General features: G+C 32.2%; 1 protein-coding gene across 3 annotated transcripts; it reads right to left on the bottom strand.

Annotated features, from left to right (window-relative positions):
• Positions 1-1,181: 1,181 nt before the first annotated feature.
• On the bottom strand, positions 1,182-6,306 carry LOC107952742 (increased DNA methylation 1). Of its 3 annotated transcripts, none has more exons than XM_041118095.1 (9): positions 5,448-6,306; positions 4,325-4,454; positions 4,127-4,215; positions 3,088-3,219; positions 2,625-2,712; positions 2,216-2,326; positions 1,827-1,896; positions 1,536-1,618; positions 1,182-1,449 (listed from the first exon to the last, which is right to left on the bottom strand). In XM_041118095.1, exons 1-8 carry the CDS (start codon positions 5,796-5,798, stop codon positions 1,591-1,593), a joined length of 999 nt encoding a protein of 332 aa, XP_040974029.1. In that variant the 5' UTR covers positions 5,799-6,306; the 3' UTR covers positions 1,182-1,449; positions 1,536-1,590. The 3 variants fall into 3 exon arrangements, with proteins under 3 accessions (XP_040974029.1, XP_016743394.2, XP_040974030.1); XM_016887905.2 differs by having other exon boundaries at positions 2,625-2,745; positions 5,448-6,305; XM_041118096.1 differs by lacking the exons at positions 1,182-1,449; positions 1,536-1,618; positions 1,827-1,896 and having other exon boundaries at positions 2,248-2,364; positions 2,625-2,745.
• Between the last annotated feature and the right edge of the window lie 7,562 nt (positions 6,307-13,868).

Below are 13,868 nucleotides of genomic sequence, written 5' to 3'. Positions count from 1 at the left end.
AAAATTATTTAATATTTTAAATGAGTTTATTTTTTTACCTAAATTTAAAAAATAATTTAATATTTTTATTTAAATCTTTTCAATTTTTGAATCAGAATTTAGTGGTTTACTTCTTTTATTTATTTATTTAATTGTTTGCTTGCTAGGATTAGTATTTGAAATCAATTTTATGGAATCGAAATATTTAAACAAAATCAGTTCATCTATTATAAATTGTGATAAATTTCGCTTAAACTTTCATGAAGCCAAATATACGAAATCGACTTCTATAATGTAGATACTAAAATCGTAATCCCATGTATTTAGGAGTTCGTTATATAATTAAAAAAAAAAACCACACACACACTTTGGTCGGCCATCAATGGTGGGTATCATTATTGCTTTTAATTTAAAACAATTAACCTTGTAAAATATTTTTGTTGAATTTTTTTAAAATTTCCAATGATTTTGAAATTGGATCAGTAGTTAAATCAATTAAATCATTGATTTTTTGTGTAATTTATCCAATTCAAATAAAATTATTATGAATATCTTATTTAGTATATGTTCATCAAAATTAAGATAAGTTTTGATGTACTTTAAATTCTAATAATTATTAGAAGTAATTCTCAACTTCATTTATATTTCTTATGTTTATAAATAGAGACTTTTAAGAAGCTTTATAAATATTTCAATTGATCAATAAAATACACTCTCTCTTTTGCTCTCCCATTTTTTTTTGTTCTTTACTCTCTGCCTATTTATTTTATAACACGTTATCAATACAATTTTATTTTATTTTATAATACGATCACTCCAAATCTGTTGCTCAAGTTGTTATCGATTGCCTTCAAGAGCTATTGCAATTTCCGTCTTCATTTGAGGCCTCCACATTATGGATAATCATTATCCAAAGAAATTTATATAATCCTTACAGCAAAACAGACTTTTAGCGGCGGTTTTTTAGGCCTTTAGCGGCGCTTTTAAGCGCCACTAAAACTATTCGCGACGTTTTTACAAGCACCGCAAAAAACCCCTCTATAGATGCGCCGCTAAAGGTTAGGACCTTTAGCGGCACTTATCCCACAAACGCCGCTAAAGTTCAGGACCTTTAGCGGCGCTTTTTCCACAAACGCCGCTAAAGGTCATAAAAATTAAAAAAAATAAATTATTATAAATTATTGTAAAAGTCTTGAAAAATATAAAAAAAATTAAAATTCATTATCAAAATATTGAGAAGAAGAATAATCTATGATATAAATACATCCTGCCAAACAAAATACCGCACTTATCATACTACACTAGAAATCTAACAAAATACAAATAGAAATCTATGATTTATGACATAAGGTTCAATCTTCTTCAATTGCAGAGCTGCATGCGTAAGTCCCTTACCAAGTGAGGGGTCTCAGGGGGAGGCCTATATGGGCGTGTCAAAGGTTCCCCAGTAACAAAAGGGTGTTTGGAAGCCTACACAATGATGTTAAAGCTCTTATGTTTCTTCATACTTAGTTGGAATAGCATGATAAGAAGAGCTCATGGGAAATCTCAACTACCTGGAAAGGTGACCACCGTTTTGCCGGATCAAACTCAACTAGTCCCCTCAAGAAATCAATCAAAGCCAATCGTATCTGACTCTCTGTGATAGATTTATAAAAGTGAAAATAATGAAAACAAGGGTTTTTAATTTTAGATGATTTGGCTCTGGTACAAATTTTTATTTCTATTTACCAAAGGTATTTTTCAATTTTTAAAACATAGAAAATTAAAATTGTGCCTTGGTATTAATTTTCGGCCCCCCACACTCTGAAAGGGAAAAAAGAGAGGAAAAGACTGGAGGGGCTTACTTGGAAACAACAATTAATTGACAATGAGCAATTGCAGCCTCAAGCAAATCAGGCGAAAGTTCAGAAAAACCTGAAGACAAACAAAGAAAAAGTGAAAGCAAGTCAAACATATGGACATCAACGATTTCAAAGGAGGGGCTACTGCACAGCCTTAGACTGACAGCATTTAACTATTTGTTTACAATCATAACAAGATGATGTTCATTGAAAAATTCATCCAAAGTATTAAATTATATGACTCACAGTATGCCAAAATTTTCTGATAAGAATTGAAAGTGTAACCATACAATAGCAAACCATGCAAGAGAGAACTTGGTTGAGTAACATGTCAATGAAAGATACTGATAAAAGAGAATGCTTTTTCTTTAATCAAGGTCCAAAGGATGTACCGTCTTCTGGGTTTGAAAATTTGCTAAGGTTCTTTGCGCAGGCAATAGACATCCTAAAAGCCCTCACTTCAAATGCCTCCAATATTACACTTGGCTTTAGCCAATCTTCAGCTGTGAGTCAATACAAGGAATGAAGTGTTTTTATTTACCTAAACAGATAGTAATTGTCAGTAAGTACAAACTAATATAAGACTGGCACTGTGTATACCCAGTACTTGGCAATAGTTTGTAAATAGAATGGAAAAAAAGGCTTAAAACTGTTAAGAAAGCAACAATGAGTGGCCAATTTACTGATAGAGATAAGACCAATCCTAATTAATGTTACTAAAAACAAATGTTTTCAATCTTTTGAGACATGAAATTATAAGTTGCAGACAAGTTTAAGAGAACAAAAACATAAAAAAAATACCTCTTTCAACTTCACAGCGACACTGCATGAGGTGTTCTGCTCGTCCCATGTAAGCTGTTGTTCCAACAGGCTTCTTCCCTGACCCCAGCTGGGAAACGGTTTTCATTAGAAATCTTGCAACCTATAGAAACATTCCAGTTACATTTTCATTAAAGGGCATCCAGAATCATTATCGACACAAAATCAAAGAATTTTAGAATTCATTCCCTATTTTCAGTTGTGATATCCCTTTCGTGTTCTTTACTATAGATTCATCCAAATCTTTATAAAATACCATGAAACACAAGAAGTACTAGCTAACATGCAACTGAAGTCAAAGATTCTAAAAACAGATTGCAAGATATACTATTCTATACTCAGATCAAGTCTCTGTTAGAATATTGGAATTCATCCCCTACCATAAAAAATGAAGATGATGAAAGGTGTCAAAATAAAGATTGATTCTATTTCACATTTGACATACCTGTAAGAGCAGCACAACATTGTCTCCTTCATAGGTACAGGTAGGTATATAAACTGCAAATAACTCAGGGAGCCCATTGTTAGAGAGATAACCATGACCACCACATAATTTCCGGCATTCTTCAATAGCATCCTGCAACCATATTTATTTTGTTCAAGCTAAAAGCATTCCCCCCCCCCCACAAAAAAAAAAAAAGAACCCTTAGGTATAATTGAGTCATTGACTGTTATTCTGTAATGAATGCACAAATTTTTGAACATATAGACAATTGTTATATATATAATTCAGCATAACTACTACAAAGGAATAAACATTCCATAGTTCCAAAAAAGGAAGAGAAAATTAACATAGTCAATTGCTTGCCGAGAAACATAAAACTCCAAACATAAAATTTAATAGGACCAGGAAGCAGTAACTGTAACATTTCTTTTTCCAAATCACTATGTTTTATGTTATAGACATACATAAATCAAATACAGCATGGGATTAAAAATGAGTAAAAAGAAATACCTGCAGGAAAATATTCATCAAGCATTTATAAAGCTTTTTAAACCCAATATTGGAAAGCTATTAACCTGCAAATAAAGTAACATATATGAAAAATATATTGGCTATATTTAAAATTTTAATAAAAATCTAAAATATTAAATATTAAACTAAAAATATATTTCTTTATAAATCTGAGTAAGTCTAAAACGAGATTAAGTTAATCATATTAATTGTAATACATATTAATTACATTTAATTACATTTAACATTTAATTACATTTAACAGAGGATCAAGGTCAAATAGCAATTTTAGTTACCCATAACTATAGTAACTATAGTAAAAAAAGCCAATACCTTCATGTCATGAATAAACCTGAGTTTCTTTATGACATACATAACTCTTATTGGCGATGTGATGTAAGATAGGTTTAACATCAATTAAAGATGACATATAGAGGGTATGATTGCTTCTAGGATAGTTTTTTCCCCATTTTCTTGGTTTACATCTAATCAAAATATTCAGCATTCCAACAGAAGAAAAACATATTACCTCTCTACATGTCTGCCCACAAAAAGGAAGGACTAAACTGTTCGAATCAATATGAATCTCATCTTTCACTTTGATGCGTAATTTGTGGTCTGCAAAAGTGGAAAGGATCAGAATATTATTGAAACAGAAATCAAGGAAACTACACAGCAACTTCAAACTGCAAAGAATTGAGAACACTAAAAGGAAGAGAATCAGTACATCTTTTCTCAAACAGGCTGCAAGTGAGAAGGGCGCAATCAGTTATCTCATCCTCTTGAGCAATGCAGCTGCCATTACTACAAAATTTGCATATACAATTTGGACAGTGCCAATCACCCGCTGGTAGGAACTGTGAAAGTGCATATGTAAAAGCTAAGCGAAGCTACGCAGCATTGTTAACGAGCAAGAGCCAAGTTATGTAGAACTACTAATCAGTATAAGTCAACAAGCACCAAAGGTCAAAAAAAGCAAACTTTCAACCAGGAGAACAAATTCAAAATAATTTTTCAATTTTTAAAACAGCAGATACTGTAAGAAGGATAAACTTTTTTCACTTCATCTTTTGGAAGGCAATTAAAAGCCAATAGTTTTCAGGTCATCAAAATGTAAGACAGAAAGCAATTAATATATTTATTGGTCATAGTTGAAAATTTTTATATGGGAGCATCATTAAGCGACTGAAAAATATTTCTTACATTAAAATAAAAAACATTGCTCATACCAACTGAGGGAGCAGGTACTAAGAACAGTCAGCTAGGAGAAAACATTCAGGAAAAGGTACGTCTTCCAGAAGTCATAGAAAGCAAAGAGATATATGCCGCATAAATTACATGTCCAACTGCTAATCTAAGGACTATTCAGAATTCCCTTAAATTCTGTTTGGCTCTAAACATATTTAGGGATCCCTAACCATAAGCTCAATAGTTAAGACCTTCAAAAGAACATAACTATCGACTTAAAGAAAGAAATTGTATTACCAAACAACATTTGTAGATCAAATTGGTCATTAGCTCCATTAAATTAACACAACCACTATTTCTCAAGAGGAAGCAAGAAGATAGTTGGAATCAGGCCAGGAAAGGGGACGGGGGAGAGAAATAAATAAATGATCTATGTAAACTAAAGAACCCAAGATCCATGAATTGGAGTAGTCACACTTCAAGTATCCCCTAAATTCTCTACCACTAAGAGCAATCTCTTCAACTACAAACCTGCATTAATCTCTATAACTGATCCAGAAGTCTACAAGGAACACTTATAGAAAAAGAAAGCAAACAAGAGACTCAACACCATTATAAATATAAAACACTAGATAGCTGGTGCAAAAATTATGCAGAAGTACCTCTATATTGAGGCAGCTCTGATGAAATGTTGAGGGACAACTGTCACAACATATCAGATCCCCACCATCTCCACAAATGCCACAAGTATCATCATTGGGGTCATCACCATTTACGTCTACAGAATGAAAACCAATCTGCTCAGACTCCACTTGTCTGTTCCATGCATCTATTTGGCACTGAAGGAGAGAAACACCAGAATCCAAATATATATTCTGAAATGGTTGTCGTAATTTGCTTCCAGCATGAATCTCAAATTTTGAAACTGTGAGGATTTTACTACAACAACCACAGTGGATTCCATCCCTTGTGATCCAGCCCTCTAGCATCACTTTTGTTCTCCTACGATTCATATACTGCACCTTTTCGCTCAACTGCACAGCCCCAGAATCAATCAGCCAGGCAAGCAGTGTTCTTCTCCCAGAATATGGAACAAAGTCATCACCCTCTGAACTCAGATCTTACGGATTTGCGGTGTAGAGAACCAGCGAGGGCGAAATCCCGAACAGCCACTCACCAGATCCTCATCATCTTTCTTCTTTTGGTCCTTAGCCGTACAGATCTTGGGAGGATCCAAAGCAGCTGCAGGACGGCTTCAGCATATGAGATCGAAAGACATGATTCCTTCCCCCCCCCCCCGATAGAAGCAAAAGGAAGACGCTAGGGTTTTAATTGAACGTTGAAAAGGAAATTGGAACAGTCAAATTGCACATCGCATCTCTTCCATTGGTTGAGACTAAAGGTGGGTAGGCATCAAATCTTCAAGAGAGAAAATTTATGAGAAGGGGATTTTGATCGGTGAAAACAAAGGGAATAGAATCAGGGTTTTTAGCAGCGCAAAATTAGGGATTTAGGAGAGGGGTGAAAATAAAACGAACGTTTATATGGAAAGTGTATCTCAATTTTTTGCGGCGTTTCTTTCCCAAAAACGCCACTATTGTTAATTTTTTTTTTCATTTTAACATATATTTTTTTCTATTTTTTTCTTTTAAAATTTTTGTGTTGAGATTATTATTTTTTGGAATTTTTATTTTTTTAAATTTTGAATATTGATTTTTTAACTGAAATATGGACTAAAATATTAAATATTAAAATTTTAAGTTTTTAAGTTTTTAATTTTTAATTTTTTAATTTTTTTGAAGAATTAACATATAAAATACAAAAGGAAACTTTAATAGAAATAAAATGGAATCGATGAATTAAAAAAATACAAAATGACAAAGCAATATAAGTATTATTCTTTTAAGTATAAATATATCAATATATATATTGAATAAATATAAATATTTATGTATGCAATATATGAATATAAAATGATGTTATATCAATAATTTTGTTAATAATTTACAAGAACTGGATCAAATTAAAGTTCATGTATACAATTGCACACTAAACCATTGTTAAAAAAAGAAACATTTACCGGGGATTTTAGATTTTGAATTGGGGAAAAAGGGGTGATTATTTTAAAGATTCGGATTAGGGAAAATTGGGAAATTACCTCTTACATAACCATAAATCATAAACCCTAAACCCATAATCCATAAGCCTTAAAATAATAACTCATGCACTTTAAACTCTAAACTCTAAACCCTAAACCTTAAACTATAATGATAATTAATTCAATATTTTAAAATTAATACTATCTCTTTTATAATTATATAAGAAAATATTTATCATATAGTTAAAAAACACTAACTAATCTAAACCCTAAACTCTTAATCCCTAAACATTAAACCCTAAAACATAAATCCTAAACCATAAACCCCTCACCCTTAACCCTTAACCCCTAACACCTAACCTTAAACCCCAACCCTTAAACCACCTTTAAACTATAGTTAACTCATAAACCTTAAACCCATATAGCTTAAACCATAAACCTTAAACTATAATGATAATTAATTTAATATTTTAAATTCAATACTATCTATTTTACGATTATATATATAAGAAAATATTTAATATATTGTATAACCATAAATTTTAATAATTATTGTTTTAGGGGTTATAGATTAGTGTTTATGATTATTGTATAACCATATGCCCTAAATCATAAACCTTAAACTATAATGATAATTAATTCAGTATTTTAAAATTAATACTATCTCTTTTACAATTATATAAGAAAATATTTAACATATGATGTACATCAACATCCATGTGATGTTTTTTGGGGTTTAGTATTTTACAGGTTATAGTTTACGGTTTAAGATTTTTTAAGGTTTAGGAGTTTAGTGTTTTAAGGATTATAGATTAGTGTTTATGATTTTTTTGTGGGTTTAGATTTTTAGGGGTTATATGACTTTTAGCGGCGTTTTATCAAAAGTGCCGCTAATACTCCGGTTTTTAGCGGCGTTTTACCAAAAGCGCCGCTAATGCTCTGGTTTTTAACGGCGTTTTACCAAAAGCGCCGCTAATACACCGGTTTCTAGCGTTTTACCAAAAGCGCTGCTAATGCTCTGGTTTCTAGCGGCGTTTTACCAAAAGCGCCGCTATTGCTCTGGTTTTTTAGCGGCATTTTACCAAAAGCACCTCTATTGCTCTGGTTTTTAGCGGCGTTTTACCAAAAACGCCGCTATTGCTCTGTTTTTAGCGGCGTTTTACCAAAAACGTCGCTATTGCTCTGTTTTTAGCGATGTTTTACCAAAAACGCCACTATTGCTCTATGTTTTATATTTTTTGTGGCGTTTTTTGATAAAACGCCGCTAAAAACGCTGCTAAAGCCCTATTTTCCTGTAGTGTTATGTAGGTGATGACAACGATGTTAAAGATCTTCAGGTATATTTTACTATGATTTATTTATTATATCATGTTTATTATAATTGGAGACTAATCATGACAACATGAATAGATAGATTTTCATTTGAGATCCACACATGTTTGCGATGGTGATTATAAAATAAAGAATCTATTGGGATATTTATAAGTTCGTCCTAGTAAATTTATTGCATTCCCCGAAGTGAACGCAAAAGAAAGTATAAACCAATATTAGTCCAATATTTGATAGTACAAAATTAGTCGAAAGCTTCAGAAGAGCTAATATATTAATATCTTGTAATGGTTAATCCATTGGTTTTAAAATATATTTATAATGGATCTCATATTGAGATTGATTGTGAATGGAGAAAAAATTATATTTCACATGAATCACTATTGCTATAAATATCTATTTTGAAAAGATGAAAAAAAAAGGAGGATTGAATTATTGATTATTCTTATTATTAAATTAAATTGACTGTGACTTTTTTTGTAATCTTCTTTTGTCATCATCCTCATTAAGGGATTGAAAGTAGAATATTTGACTGTGAAAGATCTACTTATGAGTAATAGAATATGGTAATTTTATTTAAAGCACGTTATGGTTGGATGCTCTTGAAGTTATAAGTTTTTTTTTAAAAAAAAAATTGAGTATAACTTTACAGTATTCAAAATAAGTTCTCAATTAAAATTATATAGAAAAATATTACTGATGAGAACTTGCAAGAGAGAAAACTTATGTATGAAAAGTTATTAGTTATGTACATTTTGCATACCTGGAAAATAAGATTCACTCTCAAAGTTTGTTATTAATAGATTTTATTGGATTCAAAGTCTACTATTGGAATTTAATTTGCTTACTTCTTGATAAAATTGTCAAGACTCAACATAGAAAAAAAAAAGATTTTGGCATATTCCCTAAAGCAAATATTGCAAAATTATTTGGAAATTATATTTATTTTGTTGACTTAGTAACATTATAAACTTCACATTGATTTAAACATTTCTAGTAGTAAATGTCACAATAGTACTTATATATGGATACAAAGTAAAATAAATGACAGTAAAATTATCAATTTGTCACAATTTATATTGACATTATTATTACAATTGAAATGCATGTTAAAGTAAACCAAAAGTTTACTGATACAAATACATTTACTAATTAACGTAACTAGTTAGACCATCTTAGATCATATATGATGCGAAAATTAATTGAGAATTTATATGAACATTCATTAAAGAACTAAAAGATTCTTTAATTTAAAGAATTCTCATTTGTTGCTTGTTCTCAATGAAAATTGATTGTTAGGAACTCACTAGCTAAAATTGATATTTAATGTCTTACATTTCTGAAATGAATATGAGCTCATTCATCCATCATGTGGATGATTTTGATATTATATGATTTTGGTAAACACATCTACAAAATAATCATATATGTGTTATCAACTTGCAACATGTTGTTTGCAAGATTGCTTGTTTAAATAATTAATTTTAGATTATGTAATTAAGACAATTCATATTACTAAAGCTTATGAGTTTATATCTTAGTCTTTTATTTATTGAGTTTGAAAAACTTTTGTAAAAGCTCATTATTTATGCGCATAATGGTTTAGAGAATTTATTGATTGAATGTTTTTTATTAACATGTAAACCATTACTTATAATAACTAAGTGTTATACTTTTGAAATAATTAGCTCGAATATTATAAAACACTAAAAAGGTGCAATAAAAGAGCCATAGGGAACAAAAACTCCCTCAAGTTTGTACAAATTGAAAACAAAAACTCCCTCGAGCTTGTACAAATTGAAAAAACATAAACCAACCCAATTAAAAATTGAACCAAATAAAACAAGAAACCAACAAAAATTATTTGGTAAAGTTGTTTTGGAAATGAAGCGATGCCTGAGCAAAAATTGATTCTAGAAGCTTCAGAAATAGACCTTTCTTCTCTCTTCTTTCAGATCTGTTCATCCTTACCCTTACAATCTCTTTCGACCACTGCTGCAACACCCCAAACCCAGCCCAGATGTTATGGCCGAATATGATAATGTTACAATGACGTTATGGCCAAATATGATAATGTTACGATGAAAGGTTTTGAAAATAGTGTTATTTTGATAAAATTTTGTATAGTTGTTTGAGAAATCATCCAAATTTTATAGCTCATATTCGTTTATAACTATTACTGAAAGCGTTATTTAATTAATTCATTTTCCAAAACATAATTTACAGTGGTAGTCTTAGAAACCGTTATATTTTGGAAATTTAGTTTGTGTATTCGGAAAAAAAAACCTTTGTTTTCGAAAAACCGTGACTCTAGTCAAACACTGCAATAAAAGTTAAAACGCATCCAAAATCAAAATCAAAATCATCAGTCTGGAGAGTCCAATAATTACAAAACTCCCAACAATAATCCTTAATTTAAATAAAATCCAATATTTAAAACAGTTTACGAACTCGTGGTCACCGTGAGACTCCGTCGCACCGATCCGTCTAAGTCTGTGGATTATCTGAACAGAACAGACAAACATATGTGAGTTTTCATAAACTCAGTGTGTAACCCAACAGAAATAGACATGCATTACATACAGAAATCTCATCCGCAGTCAAATACAGATTCGGGCTGAAGTCTATTTCAGATACAGATAACAGAATCAGAGAAGCAAAACAAATATACAAAATCCTACCCCTATCCTCTACACACCAACTCCGACCATCCCATTACACCATGTGGGGTTAAAAACATCCACCCATCCCTACACACCATACAGTGTCGAACCGACACATCACAGATAATATGCAATCGAGCTGCCAAAATATAGGTGAAAGGTTGTCGTACAGATCACTTCCTCCACATACGCGATTCCCACCCCAAACATATATAAAGAATACAGATACAGAAATATCGTGCTTAACATGCTCGTATACAGATAACATATATATTTAACAAAATAGTCAAACGTGCATAATGGTGTCCTACTCAGAGCAGATTATCAGAAGATCATATCATATAATTTAGGGTTTGGTTAGCCTTTATCGACCCTACGGTAGGCCAACAGTAGATTGGAACGACTCGTGCAACCCTAGGGAAAATTTTAAAATTATGGGCCCATATGCCATTGCGGCCCATACGCCCAGATTGGCCTTACCCATGTGACCCACAGGCTTGGCCCATAACCCATACACCCGTGTGGCCCACACGGCCACACTCATACATTACATGACCGTGTCTTGCGTACGGCCGCACCTTCGTCAAACACACATTCGTGTCTCGCACACAGCCAACCACACGGCCAGGCACACGTCCATGTGGCGTCAATAGAATATTTTTTCAGCTTTCGCCGAAACCCGATTTTGTGCATTTTATGAACACACCTGACACAATTTTTATGCGAAATCACTCCCGAGCCAACCAGCACCTAAAATCGATACAACATAACTTCCAAAATCAGTTTAAACTAACAGTTAAATTGAACTAACGGAACCGACAATAGTGAAACTCGAGTGTACAACGCTTACCCAAATTCACGAACGAATCCGACTACGGTTCTGGGAGAGAAGAGTCCCGTTCTTCACGATTCGCTGCTGCCAAAAACACAATTTCAATACCAATGGAAAAACAACAACGTTCAAAATGGATTTAAAAGAAAATCTCTCTAACCCAAACAAAGCATTCTATCACCACTTACCAACACACAAAAACACCGAATAGCCGAAATACCAAGATTGAATAATTAAATTGATAGAAAAATGTAGAGAAAAAGGGAAAACCAATGTCAATTTTTTTTAGAGAGAAAAAGAGAACCGAAATTTTTGAAAAAAAATAAAATTAGATAACCCCAATATCCCAACTCCCCCTATCATCTCATCCATAACTACCCATTCACTCAGACTCCCAATCCCATCCAAACTCTCTCTCAGCCAACCAAGAAAAAATTAATACACTCACTCCCGTAAGGATTCAAACACAAGACCTCCAGCACAACCACCCATTACCACTTAAACCAGCAGGCTCATTTTGATATGAGTTTACTAAAGCTAGACTATAACCCAACCCACCAAGTATACGGCTAGGATTAGAAAATAATAAAATTTTCAAATGTGGAACTTGAACCCAAGACCTCATACACATACCCAAAACACTTAACCACTGAAGTAGATACTCATTTATGTTAAATATTTTCAGAAACAGAAATAAATTATTCAAGGTGTTACAACTGCTATAGCAAAATTAGGAATATTATTAACTAGATAAGTATTTTCTCCCTTTTGTAACCCTTCTGTTGCTAGAGTATGTGCTACTTCATTTCTTTTTCTTGATGCATGAACAAATCGACAGATTTCAAAATCGTTCTTTAACTCTAAAATATCTCTGATATAAGAACTGATGGCTGATCTATCTTCCAAATCAATTTGAAGTTTCTTGATAACTGATAGGACGTCCCCTTCGATCAAAATATTCTTAAGACCCAGAGCCACACCCAAAAGTACTGCTTGTTTGCATGCTAGGGCTTCCGCCGCGAAATATAAAGGTATGTGTTGGTTCAAAATAATTTTTGAAGCAATAACCTCACCGTTATAATATCTAGTCATCAGCCCTAAGCATGAAGTTTTTATGTTGTTTTTGAAAGCCCATCGAAATTGATCTTGAAAGTGTCTGATTTCGGTGGACACGATACTCCTACAACATCCCTCTTCTCTGGTAAACTTTTCATAGTTTCATCAAACTCATGTATGTACTTCAAAATTTATTGAACAGTACTCTAAATATTTTGTTTCATACCTTCATGTATTTCTTTATTTCGACCTGTCCACATAGCCCACAATGCACAAAACACCAATCTCTTATTTGCGTTTGATATAGTATCATTTAAATACAGTAGCCATTCTGAAAAATTCCCAAAATTTACTGTTTGGTACCATAAGAAACCTAATCGGTTCCATAAGTCTTTGACAACCACACAACTTAAAACGCATGCTTCATAGTTTCATTCACATTCTAACATCGGGGATAAGTTGCAGAGTTGAGAGTACATCTGAAATGGAGATTGCTAGCTGTAGGAAAAAAATCATTGTAATTTCTCCAGTTCATGATATTTACTTTTGTTGGAAAATGTGTCTGCCAAAGTCTTTTGTAAAAAATCATTGTATCTGTAGAATTATTGTCTTCTCTTGTATCAAATCCTTATAAAAGCTTTTTGTATCGATTCCAGACTGTATAGATGCCAGTCTTTTCTTCACACCATACCTACTTGTACTGAATAAGAAAGTTTAGACGGTATTAGACATAGATTATAAACTTTAATAGGAAGTCTTTATGTTGTAATTAAGCCATTAGCATGTTGTATGTACGGTATTAGACATAGATTATAAAATTTCCTTATTATTTCATTAAGGGTAAAATGGGAAATGAAATAAAATGTCATAATATAACATATTACAACATAATAATAAAACCATATTCATCATTTTCATTTCCTAATTGCTAAAACTAAAGAGAAGACAACAAGCTAGGTTCGGCCATCTATTTAGCTCAATCAAGGTTCGTTTTTTGTTCGGTTTTTGATAATTTCTACGTTTTTTGAGATCGTTGCTTAGTAATCTTCAAGACCCATGCTTTAATTTTTGATTTTGATGAATATTTTGAGTTGTTCCATTGTTG

Source organism: Gossypium hirsutum, chromosome A07 (genome assembly GCF_007990345.1).
Source record: "Gossypium hirsutum isolate 1008001.06 chromosome A07, Gossypium_hirsutum_v2.1, whole genome shotgun sequence".
Classification (NCBI taxonomy): Eukaryota; Viridiplantae; Streptophyta; class Magnoliopsida; order Malvales; family Malvaceae; genus Gossypium; species Gossypium hirsutum.
This window is presented reverse-complemented; position numbering and strand designations above follow the sequence as displayed.